Genomic DNA, 18,368 nt, shown 5'->3' with positions numbered 1-18,368 from the left:
TTATGACAAACTATCCTGAGGGGAGTGGTGAAAGGGAGCTAGTTACATGCACTCAACGAGGGTGGGTGGGTAGCTAAGCAGACTGTGTGACCCAGTACGTCTCGTCTCGGGTCGTACCCAACTTAGAAGATTCGTACCAAAAAAAAAAAAAAAAACCAAAAAGGGTGAAAAGAGTAAATCCTTATGATTCGTATTGTAAAAAGCGTTTGCACATTTGTTTCCAGTAAGTGCCATATTTTGAAAATCACCAGAGAAAAGTGAATAGCCAATCAACTCTTGTGAACAGTTTGACTTAAATTTTGATTTATGACAAACTATCCTGAGGGGAGTGGTCTCAGAAAGTGGTATTTTTTTTCGTCAGGGCTAGTCGACATGTATTCAACGTCAGGGTGAAAAAGGGGAAAAAAAAAAAAAAAAAAAAAAAGGGGGGGGGAAAAAAAAGGAAGAGCAAAAACACCCGAAAAAAATACCCGGGGTAAAAAACGTCCGGCTACCGGTGGGTGGCTAGAAGCAACTGTGTGACAGTGTCGGGTCTCGTACAGTTGTCCAGTTCGGCAAGCCCCGCTGTATAAATTCCATCAAGGATATGCCAGTGGTAGAAATCTGCCTCATTGTCACTGCAGTGGTGATATTTTCCGTTGCAAATGTTATTGTGATACAGCATTATATTCGTGGCAGAAAATTCCGCAAGAAATCAGAGCCAGTAGTTTACCAGCCCGTCGAACAAGATAATATGGGACACTTGTATTACTGAGGTGCGGTTCAAGTTCATGAGACTTCAGATCTGGGGATAAGCGGATTTTGGGTGTTCAGCATTGCTCTATTAGAGGGATATGTGGTTTGTTATTTCTTTTAATTAGCGATAATCGACAACTGACTGAGGAATATTAAAATGTCATGACCAAGACTTGAAATTAATCAAAGGAGACTTCAACAGTCTGTATAGCAAGACGGGGATCTGACATCTAAATAGGACCTGACGGCATCTTCGTATTCAACTACTCGCATCGAAAAATCATCTCTTTCAAGAAAAATAATTGCTTTATTTCTGCAACAACCCGCTGGATAAGGACAAGATGTTGTGTTTGCTCTACTTTTTGCATCATTCCTCACCGTTCATATTGTTGGCCAGGAGACGATTCGGAGCAAGAATGATTGCTTTCAATATTGACAGTTCTGTATGGTTCTCATCTGAGTTCACATCTTGTCAAGAAGTCATGGTATTTTTTTCACACTGACACATAGATGAAAGTGTTATGATTGCAATAAGTTCCATGCCATGGTATATGCACGGTTATTAAAGCTATCTTTGTTCCATAATGGGTTTTCCAAGTCGTATATGTTTTGAATATAGTGTATCAGATATTACACCTAAGATATACATATTTTTTATTTTTTTTAAGCTTGGAGCAAATTACACTGGATGAAATTCCTGGATTAGAGATTGCAAAAATAAATAGAAAGATGAGGAAAAAGCGTTCGGTTCATTCAGAATATTGAAGGGCTTCAAGCTTGGTAAATAAAAAGAACCTTATTATTCTAAATCAACCATTCAGTCTTACAGTAAATGCAAATCAGTTCAGGACGTATTTATTCAGTGTTATAACTTTTAACTTATTTGCTTCGTCAAACAACTGAGAGATAATTTTGACAATTAATGTGGCGGATTTATGAAACAACACCGAAGTTTCGTATATAAAATCGATCCTTTTCAGTCTCATCTCAGTGACCGCATTTCCGTTGGTTATCAACAAGAACTGTGACGTCTCGGGCCAGTTCCAGTTCCCGCTCAAATCTGATTAGCTGACATTCAGCGTATGTTCAAAAATCGGAATAGGCCAGAGTCCGCTTCTTGGTGTTCGCCAAAAACAAAGCGCACTTTGGAAACGAGATCCTAAATTTTTGTAAGAAAAAAAAAATGCTGGATATGACCGCAATTTGGTTGTCGCCGGTGTACGCCGACTCTGAAAGTAAGTCGATTGCAGGCGTTTTGCTGGCCTTGGAGTCTTCCCATCTTTAGTTTATTTGAATAGTCCGATGACTTACTGTAAAAAGACTAAATAGTTTCTTGTCGGAGCCATTTATAAATATTCTGTCCAAAGTTAAGAATCTACTGCAAAGGAAAAACCAAAGAAATGATTAAAGGCGTGATTCCAAAGTTTAAAATGCATACTTTGCGCGTGCACGTAGTCTAAATTTCGCTTACGAAATCTGTGCATAGTCAAGAAATATCCAGTTTTTAATTGGAACATGTTATCAGCACTATTAATAGCAAAATACGAGTTTTTCTCGTTCTTGTCAAACATTCGTTAGAGCAGCTGTTTCGCCTATAACGGGTATTACGTGTTTTTTAGCTGAATATAAAATAGTAGTTACAGAACAAAAAAAAGTGGAGTTCAGTTCTAAAATGCAAGAGATCTGACTTCTAGAAATGGGATGAAACTTCCCTTAAGTACATAAACCCCCATAAAATTAAAGCCCTGATAAGAGTGAGTAATATATTTGTCCGCCAGGCTTCGTAGTGTATCTACAGCTTGATAGCTTATTAACGCATCAAGTCTCATACAAATAGAAAAACAAGCGTTTGTTTACAAAGACTGATGTAAACAAGAGAGCGAGCTTGAGCCACAGGCGACTGTTTACATAAACAAAGTTAATATACAATATATTAACATTGTTTTTCAGTTGTTCAATGATTTCGCGATTATTTACATCCATTCTTTTTTGCACTTGGAGTCAATCAGAACTTGAATTGGTTGTAAAGACAGCGTTCAATTTAAGAAGAAACGTTAAAAGTTCGAAGACATGCACTTTTCTTCAAAAATCGTAGACTGTTCATAGCACAACACACTGTTACCGCGGTTTCACCGAGAAAAATACTAAAAAATAGAGGGCTGTAAACAGTCTACAAAACATGCAGAATTTTGTTATTTTTTGTTATTTTGCATTGCTGTTTTCCAGAGGACGATGAAGAAATGTATCAAAATGTATAACGCACGTGCAAACGCCCACGCCGTCGTAAAACGTTTTGCACGAGCGAAAATAAGGGCCGCGCTTTTAGTCAATTACCCATTTAGTATTATAGTCCCGTCGTCACATATTAGCCGTAAAAAGCTCTTGTGGAGTTCTTTTTATTATTTATGAATTTCTCCCGTGATTTTGTGCTCACAAAGAGTTCAAAACAACTCTGGTAAACATGGCATCTTTAGCTATTCCGATGGGCTTACACCTTCTAGACTAGTCGTGATCATGAAAATTAAGTTAAGTGAGCATATTGCAGAGCCCGTAACAGGCTGTTAAAATATTCCCTCATCTTAATGGAGTGTTATCCAGGTAGAAAGCAAAACTTAAAAAACAAGTTAAACAGTGTAAACATAAAGATAACAGAAAACGTGACTGTATCTGAAACGCCGCACATTTTTATTTTGAAGTTTACGCGAAGCGGTGGTTAAAAGTCATCAAGTTTTTATAACGCGGTTTTTTCAAATCCTTGCGTCATACAAAATAACTTGCTTTGCAAAACAGCCCAGCAGAAAGTAAACAGCGTCGCTGTGATAAAGCACGTTCATGATTTAGAAGGGAAAACACATTTGGCTAAAGGCTGCGTTAAAGACGCACGTAAGAAGATAAAGGTGCTGTTGGATTTTGAAGTAACTCGTCAGTAAGTTACACTACCACAAGAAATATGCTTTTTGCAGTGGATATTGGAGTTTTCGTTGGATCAGTCTTCGTTTTGTCCTTCGTTTACGTGTCTTTTCTCAAGAAAATGGTGAAAACGTCATCTGAAGTTAGCAAGGAAAAAGAGAAGACCGGCAAATCTCAGAAAGAAGCGACGGACTAACTGACACTTCACTCCAAGGACGCGGAATCAAAAAAAGACACAAGTCAAGTTAAATCACTAAACTCATTCACTCACAAGCATATCCATTTCTGCCATCGGTATTTCAACGATTCTCATTGCAACCATCCAAGTTTGTTCTCAGTCCAGCTTTGGTGACTTATTCATTGAAGACCTGGAGCGTTTCCACTCAAAGAAGAAAGAAGCTTACGAGCCTAATTACATTTTATCAGTCATGTACAGTAAACAAGTCAGCAAAAGTTCACTTACACTACCAGAGTGTTCCAGTTCAGGGTGGTTTAGTGGTCCCTCATTGTTACATCAAAATATGCTTAGTTCAGCTCTAATGACTGCACACATAATGCAACTTATTCAGATTTCCTTGGATATCTCAACACCATTTACATTAATAGGTATTGGCGTGAAGTAAAGCTAAAGAAATATGTACAAATTTATTGCAAAATATGTTGAAGTGTAAGTTCAAATTCGATACTAATGTTAATGTTGCAAAACCGTAATTTAACCATGTAAAAAATTTTGAACAGTAGAACGTTTCGAAGAACGAACGTAGATGGTTCCTTACGAACACACCCGCTTTTTAGAGACACTAAGTTCAAAACATAGAGACATTGTATAAAAATCGCCTTGTATATAACACGAGATTCACTTAAGATACATGCAATTGTAACATGCACGTACTTAAAAGTTTTATTCACTTCTTCCATTGCTCACGATTCATTGTCGACATGTAGAGTTCAACTTATAATCTCGTTTTTAATCAACTGCTTTTCCCAAAATTCTTGTTTTATTAAGTAATGACTAAAGTAAGAAGTTCTTAGATTATTTCAGTGCAACAGTAGGTGTGAACTTCTTAATAAATTGTTTTGATAAGCTTATGCAAATACCTCAAGAGTACCTGCTCATATAAATTCCTTCACTGCCGCAAACCTTAAAAAAATTTCTTCACACGCCTTGTATCTAAATCTTTTTTTCCATTTGGAAAATCCTACAACATATGTAAAGAAAAGCGTGTCCTTAGATAAAGGCGTGGTGGGCGTGTCACGCGCTTGCAGCTTTCTAGATTGCAAAAAAAAAGCCTTTTTTTCTCGGGATATCGATGCGCAACAAGGACCACACCCAATACCGGCCCCCCCCCCCCCCCCCCCCAAAAAAAACACAGTAGATATATATTTTGAAATTCATTCTAGATCCTTTTCGAAACGCCGGGGCGTTTCGCATAAAGAACTTATGACCATATACAGAATAGTTTGGTAGTCTAAGCTGGGTTCGATTAACGCTAGCTGGGTAGATTATCAGCAAAAAGTTAATTAAGGTAAGTAAACCGCCGTGACAAAATTGGAAAAGCTGACGTTTCGAGCGTTTACCCTCTTCGGCGCATTTTGCTGTGACGAAGGACGAACGCTCGAAACGTCAGCTTTTCCAAATTTGACACCGCCGTCAAATTACTTTTATCAACACTAAGTTGATAATTTTCAACTAAGAAGTGTTTTAAAAATTATCTTTCTTTATGCAATATTCAGTGTACCGAAATTTTCTCGAATTAACGCCGGGCTTTCAAGGTGGAGTTTTAAATAGCCCCCTCAAACATATATTTGAGGCATAAAAAGCTGCAGTTGTAATGGCAAGATATATCGCAAAAATAATGTATAAAACCCCTTGCTTAATAACTACCGGGCTCGAATAAACACAGGGTCCAGCAAGTCAAGATTAAAATAAAAACCTGGGGCGTTTAATTGAGAAAATACCGTATGTTACAAATTTGCAGTTGTACTAATTTTGAGCTGCTCGTTACATCGCTTTAAATAGAGTTCCACTGAATATGAGTTACTACTCACGCATTCATTATGACGTCTTAAGAGATAAAAAGTCGTATGGATTAACAGGGAGGGGGGGGGGGGGTGGTGGGGTTGTCGACAAAAAGCAGACCAAATAGTTTTAGTAAATACTGTAACACTTACTACTAAAAAGAATAGACACTCACGTCCAGGAAAACGTCCTTGACAATTTTATTGTTAGTTCTTTTTTTCAATAAGCACTCAAAAAATAATTCAATTCATTACGTTATTTAACGGAAGTATTTCTCTTGCTTTATTGGGTGTTAGCTTAGCCCTAAGATAACATTGTAAGTTTAGTTTCCCTGCGACGTTCAGCGTTCTTGGAGGCGAAAGAAGGGCGATAAACACATTGGCCGGGAAACCTCGCTCCAAATGGTACCACATTTAATTTTGCACTGTACATTTGTGAAAGAAAAAAATGAAGAAAAAAACACTATCTACCTAAGATTAGTATATAAATAAAAAAAATAGCATTTAAAACGACACAAGTCTCCTATTAAAATGGAATATGGAATGGGAAATGAGGATGGGCACCATCTCTTGGAACTTTCTTGCCATCAACCTAAAAAATAAACATATCAAAGTATGAATTCTCCTAACAAACTGCCATATGTTTCCTTAAATATCAGTTCTGAGAATTTGTAAATACACCAAGACAACGTAAACATTGTAGATCTACAACACAGACATATTCAGCCACTGTTATTTACCTCTGCCATTGGAATACAAGCTCTCCAAGGTCTGTTAAAGGATTCAATGACCTTCATGTCATCAACAGAGAGTTCAAAATCAAATACCTGCAATAAAATACATAAAATTGTCAGAAATTCAGGCTGGTTGCCTACATGTGTATAAGTGCCTGGTACATCATAATTTGGGTTGTCACTCTCTTCTCTTAATGGTAATAGATGTTGTGCGATAAGTCAAATCATAGGTCCTCTTTGGGCTCATCACACAAATATTGGGTGACAAGGAAACAAAGCGTCTACAAAGGAGCTTAGAAGACTACATGATGAGCCAGGTTATATTATTTTGTTTTAAACATTTACTTCAAGTTCAGCCAAATCTCTTGGACTACAGTAAATGGCCAACACTTAAACCCCTCTTCTCCCCTAAAATGCTGTAGAAAAGGTTTCTTTTTTTGTCACTGGAGAAAAAGGAAATGAGAAAGTGTCCCAGCAGTACAATACACTGTATTGCACAGTAAAATAAAATTTATTGTGATGGAGATCACAGCTTGCATTTAGCAGAAAGATTATTTCCCTTCTTGGTGTAACACTATCCACAGTTCAAATATGAATTCTTTCATACGACTTTACTACACTCTCCAAGACCTTTTAACAATTATAATGGTTCGCGTTCGCGTTTGTGTCCTCGCGCGCCCCCCCGCCCCGCCGCGCCGGCGCTCCTACTGTCCGTGGCCTAATCCCCAACCCAAGGGCAAGGAACTAAGCTTTTAAAACCAACATACACTGTACAAACAGGTCAATTATATTTAATTGACAATTACATGTAACTTACTTCAAAGTTGCTCTGAATGCGAGCAGGTGTTACGCTCTTGGGTATAACAGACACACCCCTCTGTGCTTGAAAGCGGATGCACACCTGGGCTGGGGATTTGTTGTATTTCTTGGCAATCTCCAACATCTTGGGATCATCCATTAGCAAAGGTTCTCCTGGTTTCGCCCAAGGACGATCAGGTGATCCCAGGGGACTGTATGCTGTAACTGTATAAAACAAACAAACAAACAAATTCTTTTTACCAGTAATGTAACAGCAATGGGCTGTGTGCATGCACTAAGGGGCCACATGGCCTTTGATCCCCTAAACACAGAAGTTTTAAGTTTTAGCCCCGTCGAAGCATTGCTCTTCACCTGTTAACTAAAACTAACTAAAACCTATCAAACAAAATAATAATAAATTAAAATACCATATTTATTTGATAAAGCGACCAATCTCAATTTAGTGCCCACCTCGAATAAGCGCCCACCCTGAAGGTAGGAAAAGTTAATAGCACCCAGCCTCGAAAATAAGTGCCCACCCTCCCCCTGTAAGTGCACAAGAGGAGTATTGATTAGTGCACAATGAGATTGAAATCGACTAAGTACTACTAAGAGACCAGGGTTCAAAATAGCAGCCGGGTGTTGGCGGTAGCCGGCATTCTGACGACACTTGCCGGCTACTTTTCACCGAAGAATTAGAAAATATCATGCCTTGATCGGCCAACTGAAATAAAAGTTGCGGTAATGTTGAAGTAAACATTCCATATCAGAAAATAAAGCAGCTACAGGGCTAGAAAGAGCGACTCAATAGTTGCTAATGCGACCAAAATTTCATCTTTGTCGACGAAAACTTCTGGTTCAGTTACGGTTTAGTCGCCAATGTGGTGACTTCATTTCTGTGTTAAGATGAATAACGGGCTGCCCCACCTTCTCAGGTATTGTGTCCCTCCAGAAAATTATATTGAAGATCTTATTTGCTTCTCAAACATTCAAAATAAGAAAAGAAGTCACATTGCTCCAATCCATTCTTTTGCTTTGCCGTAAAATATTGTATCACTTCGGAAAACTTACAAATGGCCGACTGTGTTTGAAATCGCCTCAGAATGCATCTGGGTACGTCATGTATGCAGATGGATTGTGTCCCTTGAAATGCATAGCTCTCTAACAGCCGGGAAAAAATGAGCCTTGACAAAAAAAGCCGACAAATTCAGGCTAAAAACGAAATTTTATTTTGAACCCTGGAGACTTCCCAGAAGACCGAGATTTCTTAGAATTTACAGAAACTTTCAAAGAAGAGTTAACATTCTGCTTTGGTGAATCTTCACGTTTTGTTATTACCGGTATTTATTGTTTTGTTGCAAAATAAACTTACTACTTGCTGGAAATGGTGAACTTTTAATAACCCCCAGCCTTGAATAAGCACCCACTCTCAAGGTTTAAAATAAATATGGTAATTACTAAGGAAATTACTAAATTACATGTTCCTATTATCTATGAATTTGAATACAAGAAATGCACTAACCTACAACACCTCGCTCTTTGCAGTGTTTAATTAGGTCAGCTTGATTCAGGTAAGGATGACACTCTACTTGTAAAACAGCTGGCTTTATTTTGCCGCTGGCTATGATGTCATCAACTTGTTTGCTGTTAAAATTTGACAAACCTAAAAAAAGTAAACAATCAGAAACTTGGGATGACTTGGCTATAGGATATTAAATAAATACAGGAGGCTTGTGCTTTTTATGAGCGAAAAACTACAACCCATGGTCAAGTTGACTAATTAACAATTAGATGGCAATCTTGAAGTTTCTATCAGCTGATAGCTAGTAAAAGTTGATAGAAACAGAGAGAAAGTCGTCTAATTGTTTTAGCACAACCCAGTGACCTATCTACTCAACAAAATGTTCAGTGAAAGTGGTTTCTTAATAGTATTGGTCTGTGATTTTATCAATTTCACTTGCACTGTAAGCACCCAGGGTTGTCTATTTAACAATAAGACGGCTCGCTCGCTCGCTCGCTAAAGTCTGCATTGGAGCCTAGTGGCCCATCAGACTGAAGCTTATCCCAGTTTTCATAGCATTAGTATTTCTACTACTTCTTTGATGGGATGCTAGTCTATTGCAGGGTTCTCCCCAGCATTAAATTCAACAGTACCCATTAATACACCTGGGGGAAGATTGAGAGGCATTTTGAGAGTAAAAGTGTCATGCCCAAGGACACAGTGTTTTGGAGTGACCCTGGCCAGGACTCAGGAGTCCAGCATGCTAACCACTAGACCATTTAACCTGCCGATTACACAGATTTAATGACCTACGATTACACAAAGTTAACAGGAAAAAGAAATCATTACCAATTGCTCTGACAAGCCCATCATCCACAAGTGCTTCCATAGCTTTCCAAGTATCACACAGATCATGATAGGCATAGATCAGATTCCCTTTATCATCCTTAGGAAACGGCACATCACCATCTTGCAAGGCTGTGGGCCAGTGAATGAGGTAAAGGTCAAGATAATCTAGCCCAAGGTCACCAAGAGTGCCCATCAAAGCAGAGCGCACATCATTGGGATTGTGTTTTGTGTTCCACAGTTTAGATGTGATGAACAGATCTTCCCTTTTTACCTGTAAACGGATTAACATGCAAAAGCTTAGCCTGTTTTGACACACTTGAAATATAAATTCATGTTACGTCATAAAATTCTGAAATCAAAATTCACAAGGCCTACTAAATTTTCGTTGTCAATAGACGTAAGATAAACTAAAAATATATCTTTTTGCAAATTTCCAGATCGATAGTGTCATTCGTTTTTTAAACAGAGCATTTTGAATATTTGAGTTCTCCATTGTATGTGACATCAAGCTGAGTGCCCTGACAAAGCTGTTTTGTTTGAAAAAAGGCCTTTCCTTTCCATTTTCAGCAGATTGAACATTTCAGATATAATAAGTTGTGTTTATGTAAAACTGTACTAGCTCATGAGCCAAAGATAGCCGCTGTTGCAAACAGAATTGAGTTCCAGATGGTTTCTCTGACATCACGGCGGCCATTACTGTGTCCCTCGGCAGGACACAGTTATGGCGGCTCCATACTAAGCTTTGTAAATTTGCGTGGAAAGGTTTGGCAAATAACTTGCGAACGGTACACCACACAGACAGGGCTTGAGACTAACTTTTTGGCTAACTAGCCAAGTGGCTAGTGACAGCTTTTGATTTCACTAGCCAAAACGTATTTTCTACTAGCCACAATTTTAAGCATAGTTCTTTTTTTTTAGGGTGGTGGGGGTGAAAACAATGTCCGATAATGTTTAAACCTTGAGCCGTAAAATGTTCCTTAAATCTTCACGTTTTTTTCCCTTAAAAATTGGGCTTTGTTCTTCACTATAAAAAATTGTACATGTACATGTGTTTTTGTCAACTAGAATTTTGTTTAAAGCTTTACATTCTATAATGTCAACAGTTTACTTGTTAGTTATAATTATTCTCTGAGATACGATTTTAATAAATGCAGTTTCTTGCCACTAATGCCTGATTTTTTCACTAGCTATTTTGGCTAGTGAAAGGCCAAAAGCTGCTAGCCAAAACTGCATTTTTACTAGCCTTTGGCTAGTTGGCTACCGTTAGTCTCGAGCCCTGACAGACCTGAAACTTGGAGAAATTGTTTATCTATTTATCATCTATAATATTTGAAATTCATAGCTTCTGTAGTTGAATGGTTTTAAATTTATTTTTTGATTGCGTGACAGTGAAAACCAACAATAGTAATTACAGTAGAATCCCAATTTTTTGAACCTCCAGGGAAAACGAAACTTGGTTTGAGAAATCGAGAGGTTTGAGCAATCACGGGTAAAGTTACAGAAAAGTACTATCCTTGGGAAATGAAAATTGGGCCAGGTTGCATTCTACGTAGGTTACGCTGAAGAACTTTGGGGTGGATTTCAAAATTGCGTGGGGTACTAGTGTATGATCGCAACCGGCACCTTTTAACTGGCATACAGATGACTTATTTTAGGTATGAATAATAAAGGACCTTGAGGTAGACCGAAAAAAAAAATTGGCATATCTTCAGCGTGGCGTGTACACGGAATGCACCCTGAAAATTGGGTCGAGAAAACAGGAGTTTTGAGAAACCAGGGGCTCAAGACATTAGAATTCTCCCATCAGGGTGCAAAGAAATTTTTGAGAGGCTTGACTGCACACTATGGCCGCACACCAACTACTCTCATCTGTACTACATGGACTGTGATTCAGCACCTATAACTAAGCAATTAGTATACTATAAAAAGTCATCAATAAAATTTCACTTTGAGGCTATACATTGGCAACACTGCCACTTTGACTAGCCCTTAAAACACTATTGCATTGGGTACCCTCTCCCCCCTCAAACTTTTTCCCTACCCCCGGTTTTCGGGTCCTTCTTCCTTTTCTCCACACAGACGTACGCTTTTATTTCCTACCGTGGATCCAATGCAAGACTTAAGAGCTTCTCCTACTTCCTTTTCATTGCCATACACTGCTGCGCAATCAATATGCCTGTATCCAGCCTGTATCGCAAATTTCACAGCATTGGCGACCTCGCCCGGTTTACTTTTCCAAGTTCCTAGGCCCACCGTTGGAATCGATCTACCATTGTTTAACGCGATAGTTTCCATTGCGATTTTAACACAAAATGACAGATTTCTTCTTTGTAAACGTCTTAGACGAGCACCGGTTCGATAAATACACATAAACGATTAGAAACAAAATATAAATTCAGCGACGAACGCCGAGTCACATCACCATCGAGAAGTCGCGTGATGCTGAAATACTGGGGGGAGGGTTACTCGGATGATTGAGGAAGCGTAGGACTGGGACCCAGTATTTCCGATCTCCAAAGATGGAAGAAAACCGCCGGGCGCGCTCTCTCGGGGGGGGGTGAAAGTCTCCCCCCCCCCCCCCCCCCCCGCCCCCCCCGCGCGCCCCCCCGGGGGGGGGGCCCCGCCCCGGCGGCGGGGCCCCCGGACCCCTCGGCGCGCGGAGAGAGAAACACGGTGCCCCCGAATAGAGAGCCCGCCCGCAGGCTACAAGGGGGAGCCATCGTGGGGATCAAGAATGGTTGTAAAGGCCTATAAACAGCCGAAGGAAGGCCAAGGGCAAGGAGAAATGAGTAAAAAGGAAAAAAAGGAAAAATGGTGGTCCAAAAAACGATGATGAACCATTCATATGAGGGTGGTAAAGGGTATTTTGGTGATTCGCGATGGCTTTTTCCATTATTTATGGTTTGAAGGACGGTTTGGGGCGGGGCCGGCAATTTTTATGACTTTTAATTTTCCAACCCCCTCGGACAAAGAAACCTAAGTAAAGACCCACGAGAGATACCTTAAAACTTCTATGCCCTCCCCCCCCAAATATATAAAAAACATGAGCCCCATACGGGGGGTCCATGTTCCCTTGTTCCCCCCAAAATTCCCCCCCCCCCCCCCCCCCCCCCCCCCCCCCCCCCCCCACGATCTAAATTCAAAATGTGTTCCCATTGTTCCCTAAAAATATTTTAACAACTTTTGTGATCCCTGTTCCCTTAAAATATCCAGAAACACAGCTTTTGTTCCCGTAAAAAGTTCTCAGCGGTTTATATTACCGGCATTTTTTCCTTTTTTTTTTTTTTTTTTTTATTTTTTTTGTTGTTGGTGTTCGCAAACCCAGAGGAGCTTTGGATTGAAAAAAGCTGTGTGCCGTCTAAGGTGGCCTTGTTACTCCCAATAATTTTATGGCGGGTAAGAACATTTCCTCCTAGATTCTGCCTTCTCGATTCGAACAACAAAATGGCCCTTCCAGAATAGATTATGATCACCCTTATTATCGCTTAATGATAAAAAATATTTGAACTGCTGGAACTAAATTAAACTCTAGCAACATATTTGGTTTGGGACGGTCATATACACTATTGATTAAATGCTTGGCCCATTCCAGTAATGGTAGGAATTAACTGCTTTATTTATTTATTTATGAACCTACTTGTTTATTTATTCACTTGTCCCTTTAATCACACTAAAATATGTTAAAAACTGTCCTTGAAACTCAAAGTAATGGCCCCCCATAACTGGACGCACCAAAAGTAGTGCCCCTCCCCTCAATGATATTAGTGGCCCCCCCCCCCCACCTAAACAATCCGGTTTAATAATTAACACCCCCTAAAAAAAAAAATGGTTTATTCTTTCCCCCGTATTGTGATTTTCTTGCTTGCCGTAAAACCTGACTTTTCAAAAAAAAAAAGGGGGAAAAAAAAATTAAATGCTAATTCGCTGTGAACTGTGATTTTTATTAACGGTAAAAATTCCGAAAATAAACCCTGGGCTCATAATTGCCTGGGCTATTTTTTGGGGAGGACTTAATACGAATTGGGGGGGGGGGGGGGGCCAGAGATTTTCTGTAAAAGAAGCGGCCAGATGATGAAAATGTTATGCAAGGCAGTACTTTGGAAGTAATGTTTCAAAATCTCACAAGTTACAACATGATTGTATGAAATTTCCAGATCCCCCTTTATAATTAACACCCTCTCATAGAACAAATAAGGAACGAAATATTTTCTGTGAAAGGTGATCCAGATCCCCCCCTTTAACACCCCTTTCATATGACAAAAAAAAGAAAAAAAGAAAAATGTTTGAATAATTATATAAAAAGAAGCCAAAATGATTTCAAAGAAATCGTTTCAACTAGTTTTTTTCAGGGCCCGTACTATATTGAAAGGAAAAAAAAACGTCTAGATTTGAATTCAAAATTAACAACCGTTATGGTAAAAAGGGGCGGGGAAGGGAAAAACCTCGCGCTAAACGTCTTCTTCGTGTGAAGAGATTTTCCTGCGCAATGACGTGCTCAACTGACACAGTGAAAATCGAGAGACTTCGCGTCAGTACAGGGAAGTCATTTTTTTGCCTTACAGAACCGTTTCCTTCATCAGGGGATCTACCTATTCGAAAGCTCAACAGAAAAGTCTCTAAGCAAGGACAGATTTTCAGCCTACTCCGTTCATATATGTCTCACGAAAAATAAGTCATGCTGTGATTGGTTTAAAATCATTTACGTCACAGACACCGATAAAACTGTTTCGCATTTTTCGTCGGCTCGACGCGAAAAGCAAAAAAATTGTTACGTTTGGTAAATTTTGCGAGAAAATTTGGTATCTTTGCTCGTGGACGGTAAAAAGGTACAAGATTACCAGTGAGAAAAGGTTTAAACGAAAGGAGGTAATAATCTTAATGGTTTTTGGATCATGAGGTTGTGAAAACTATTTTTCAAAAATAGTTTTCAGGGATGTGTCGAAAATTTTGGCAGACAGTATTGTCCTGGTTGATTTTTTGCAGGGTGCATAATTAAGGGTATTTTTTTTTATTTCGTCCTAAACGAACGCCTCCGTTACATTAACAGCAATCTAAATAGGAATTTTTTTTCGGTACCGATAGTACTTAATTTGGAATTTTGGCCAGGGGAAAAACATTTAAATTAAATTTCATTTAAGTGTGAATAGAACGCACACTGATAAATTGTATAATTTCCAACCGGCGAGGTAAAGGGAATTTCAGAGCAGGCTCGGATTCAACTCCACCTGGTTTGTTAATAGATTTGGCTGTTTATTTGTAGCTGTTTATTTTGTTTTGTTTTCTTGGTTGTTTGCCTACTTTTTTTAAACCAATGTATGTTTATTTGCAAGGTACAGAAAGCGGCGAGTCACGTATTTCTGAACCAATACTGAACCAATACTGAACTCATAAACAGATTGTTTAGCTATTGGGATCGAGAATTCGTGGATGTTCAAAATCGTAGACAGGTTACGAATCCTTTAAAATTTCGAAGCATTTTATTTTTCAGTTAAAAAGGGATATTTATTTTGCAAAAACGAATTGGTTTATGTAGCCTGTTACGTAAGTCATTCCCAGCCTCTTGTAAGTAAGTTTCCTGCCAACCTTTACTTCCGGTACATTACTTCCGTGGGCTCTTAGGTGAAGAAGGCGTGGTTACATCGCAACGTCGCTCATGGCTCTTATGAAGTGAAGGAATTATTCCATGAGCACGCGTTGAATATGAGATGCATGGTAGATAGCCAACGAGGCGCGTAACGCCGAGTTGGCTATAACTTATCTACCACTCTTTATCTTTCAACCGGCGTTTGGCAAAGTTTGGTAGCCGTGGAATTGCGCGAAATGACGTCATCAATATGATCACAAGAGAGGATATGGAAAAATACGCCGCTACGGTCCCGGATGTTATTTCGTATGAATTTTATCAGTTGTCTATTTTCCAGTAAAGCACTCGCGTCTATATCATAAATTTGTATAATTCGCTGCAGTTTATGTAATAATACGATCTTTAGGCTTTATTTATTTAGCAATGTAAAAATGAGTCCATTTCTTTTCTTTCAGATTTGTCCACTATTGGGTATCAGTTTTCGGTACAAGGGTAAGAAGAACATTCATATTACAAGTTAAAAGGAAAATAAGAAAGGAGAAGAAAGGCAATAATTATAATAACCCAGAAATGTAGGAACATATCACTTCACGTCAAAGAACTTGAGAAATAACAATGATATTTGTAACGTGGATCTACATTTGCCTGATTGCGCCTGGATTCATACTCAACACTATCACAATTTTGACTTTCAACAAGAACCGACATCTTCTCACAGTATCAGATCTCCCAATCCTAAGCATCGCCATAGCAGACGGCTTGTTGGCTGTATTTGTGATGCCTTTTAGTGCAGTTGCAAACTTCCGCGGTACGTGGCCATTTGGTATAAGTGGATGCAGTTTGTACGCATGCGTAAATGCCATCGTTGGCTTCGGTACCATGTTACATCACACGGTCCTTGCAGTTGAGAAATGCTGGAAAACCCATCACCCAATGACAGCAGATCTCACTCGCAAACAGATGCTTAAAATCATCGCTTTCCTCTGGGGATTTGCCGCACTGTTGGGCATCCTTCCACTGTTTGGCTGGTCATCTTACGGCGAAGAAGGCGCCATATGCTCAATAAAATGGCGGTCAGTCGAAATCGTTGATTTTTCGTACATCATTTGCATTTTTGTCATTTTCTTTTTAGCTCCTATTGTTTCCATAGTTGTTTCGTACGCCATTATCTTCTACGATTTACACCAAATGGTAAAAAGGGGAAAACGTGAATGGGGTAACGAGGCGCAGCAAACATTAGAGGTTGTGCTTGGTCAAAAGAAAGTGGCTCTGACTGCTTTCATTATGATAGCTAGTTTTATCGTGGTTTGGACGCCCTATGGCGTCGTGTCGTTTTACTTTGTTTTTGGTAAACCTGAGCACATATCTCCACTGGCTTCTACTATACCTGCCATATTTGCCAAAATCTCTGTGTTTCTCAACCCGATTGTCTACGTCATTCGGTACAAGAGATTCAGAGAAGGGGTTAAGAAGCTTTTCAAGGAGTTAAAGTTTTCAAATAACTCAATTTACCCAAATGAAGGCGAGGTGGCCTAATGGTTGTTAATATTCTGCTCAAGGTCACATTATTTCGTTTGGAGATTTTTAATGCTGGAATGGGAACATGATTCCTTTCCAATCCGGGGGCGAGGGGGTGCCCACGTTGACTTTGACGCTTATAACTTATAACAACTAACTTATAACATCTAGACGCTGCCAAACTTTGCGTGTTTCTCTAAGATGTATCTGGAAATAACTAGGTAGGATAGTTTTTTGTGTCGGTAACTTGACGTTACCACGACAACGGCATTTTGAGAGACATTTTTCCCCAAATTTGTGATTTTTGTGTTCCTTTTAATGAAAATTGACTTTAGTGCAATTATTTTCACCATTTCATTTTTTTCACCGTACAGTTTATTGATTTAAATTATTTTTCAGTAATTTTGAGCTGTTTTCTGACGTTTTGGAAAAATTTTGACATCCAAGATGGCGGATCAAAGATGGCGGCTGTTTTAACATCATGATGTAATTGCCACGTAATATAACGTCACCATCTCACGTGACGTAGATCAAAAGATAGATTTTCGGACTTGCTATATATCTTCAAATTTCATTGTGATTGCTTAAATTAATATTCTGGAAGTAACGGAGGGAGGCCCCTCCTGGTCTGAAAAGATCCAAAAAGCCCGGTCTGAATAGGGTTTAAATGACTTCATAGAAAACGAAAGGCATGATCTGGTAACACCAAATAGCCGTCATTGCCTGGACAAACATTCTCCGAAGCGAAATAATGCAGATTTTACCGTGAACAAAGTCGGAGGAAAACGTTTACGCCTTTGCATAGGAAACAGGTTACGAATTTTGAATGGTAGGTTAACGGGTTATCTCTTCATATCAGGAACGGGAACTAGCACTTTTGACTACGGAATAGCGAGCGAAGAACTCCTAAATTCACTACTCGGATTTGAAGTGCAATCGATAACCCAATATTCAGATCATTGTCCTATCAGTCTTAAACCAGCTTCTTCCATATCTAGGGCAATAAATGACAAACCTAATGAGGAGTCCGCAGGGCAGACGAAACAATCTCCAAACAGTCCGAAAGCCGTTTACATGTAAAACATTTTTGTGGAAGTCAGTTTCCAAAGACAAAATCGTTAATACAATATCAAGTTCAGCTTTATTTTCAAATAAATACTACTTATTAACCGAGAGTGAGTACAAGGGGAACGGGGCCCCCGCCCTGATGTATTGACCGAGCGACAGCGAGGTCAAAACATCAAGGTCGAGGTCTGAGATTCCCCTGTAATGTCCGAACGGACGAGGTTAATAAGTTATTTATTATATGGCCTTTAAGCACTATTCAAAAAAAAGAGTATAATCAAGGGAAAAAACACTGGAGGTAAAACTCGCTCTCGCTTTCTATGGCTCTCTTCGTCGCTCATACTAAAGAAGTATCGGTATGGTTATGTTTTTCTTTCAGTTATTGAAAAGATAGTTACATTTTGTCGGCATTTTTTGTTGTTTTTGCCCCCTCGCTAGTAGCTTTTACTCACAACTCAAAAAAACCGTCGAGGCGAGAAAAATTTTCACAATGCCCGGTCATTACAAGAAAATAATGCCCGCTCAGCAGCCAATCAGAGCGCGCGTACTATTGTAGCCATATAATAAATGCATTATAAACGCATGATATACATAGTGTATCTTAAGACATCCCTAGTAGTCGACAGTATTTTATGAGTAACCTTAAATTATTGTA

At 39.2% G+C, this 18,368-nt stretch overlaps 2 protein-coding genes and 1 long non-coding RNA gene across 3 annotated transcripts; 2 read left to right on the top strand and 1 right to left on the bottom strand.

Annotated features, from left to right (window-relative positions):
* Positions 1-4,742, top strand: LOC144639414 (uncharacterized). The gene is made up of 2 exons (XR_013568154.1): positions 1-86; positions 543-4,742. It is a non-coding gene; the product is annotated as an uncharacterized LOC144639414 (long non-coding RNA).
* Positions 4,743-5,841: 1,099 nt separating this feature from the next.
* Positions 5,842-12,004, bottom strand: LOC144639413 (aldo-keto reductase family 1 member A1-like). Its single transcript, XM_078498733.1, has 6 exons — positions 11,647-12,004; positions 9,547-9,817; positions 8,719-8,859; positions 7,216-7,421; positions 6,405-6,491; positions 5,842-6,256 (listed from the first exon to the last, which is right to left on the bottom strand). Exons 1-6 carry the CDS (start codon positions 11,914-11,916, stop codon positions 6,191-6,193), a joined length of 1,041 nt encoding a protein of 346 aa, XP_078354859.1. The 5' UTR covers positions 11,917-12,004; the 3' UTR covers positions 5,842-6,190.
* Positions 12,005-15,178: 3,174 nt separating this feature from the next.
* Positions 15,179-17,704, top strand: LOC144639131 (visual pigment-like receptor peropsin). Its single transcript, XM_078498380.1, has one exon. The coding sequence runs from the start codon at positions 15,746-15,748 to the stop codon at positions 16,664-16,666; it is 921 nt and encodes a 306-aa protein (XP_078354506.1). The 5' UTR covers positions 15,179-15,745; the 3' UTR covers positions 16,667-17,704.
* Positions 17,705-18,368: the final 664 nt, after the last annotated feature.

Source organism: Oculina patagonica, chromosome 14 (genome assembly GCF_052425735.1).
Source record: "Oculina patagonica isolate OP01 chromosome 14, crgOcupat, whole genome shotgun sequence".
Lineage (NCBI taxonomy): Eukaryota > Metazoa > Cnidaria > Anthozoa > Scleractinia > Oculinidae > Oculina > Oculina patagonica.
This window is presented reverse-complemented; position numbering and strand designations above follow the sequence as displayed.

What these genes read in the sequence shown, in the direction of transcription:
- LOC144639413 (XM_078498733.1), bottom strand. Translation starts at nt 11,916, where the DNA reads ATGTGTATTTATCGAACCGGTGCTCGTCTAAGACGTTTACAAAGAAGA. An exon ending in AGTCTTGCATTGGATCCACG is followed by an intron (nt 9,818 to 11,646) that starts GTAGGAAATAAA and finishes ATCCGTTTACAG; the next exon opens with GTAAAAAGGGAAGATCTGTT. An exon ending in CAAAGAGCGAGGTGTTGTAG is followed by an intron (nt 7,422 to 8,718) that starts GTTAGTGCATTT and finishes TGTTTTATACAG; the next exon opens with TTACAGCATACAGTCCCCTG.
- LOC144639131 (XM_078498380.1), top strand. Translation starts at nt 15,746, where the DNA reads ATGATATTTGTAACGTGGATCTACATTTGCCTGATTGCGCCTGGATTC.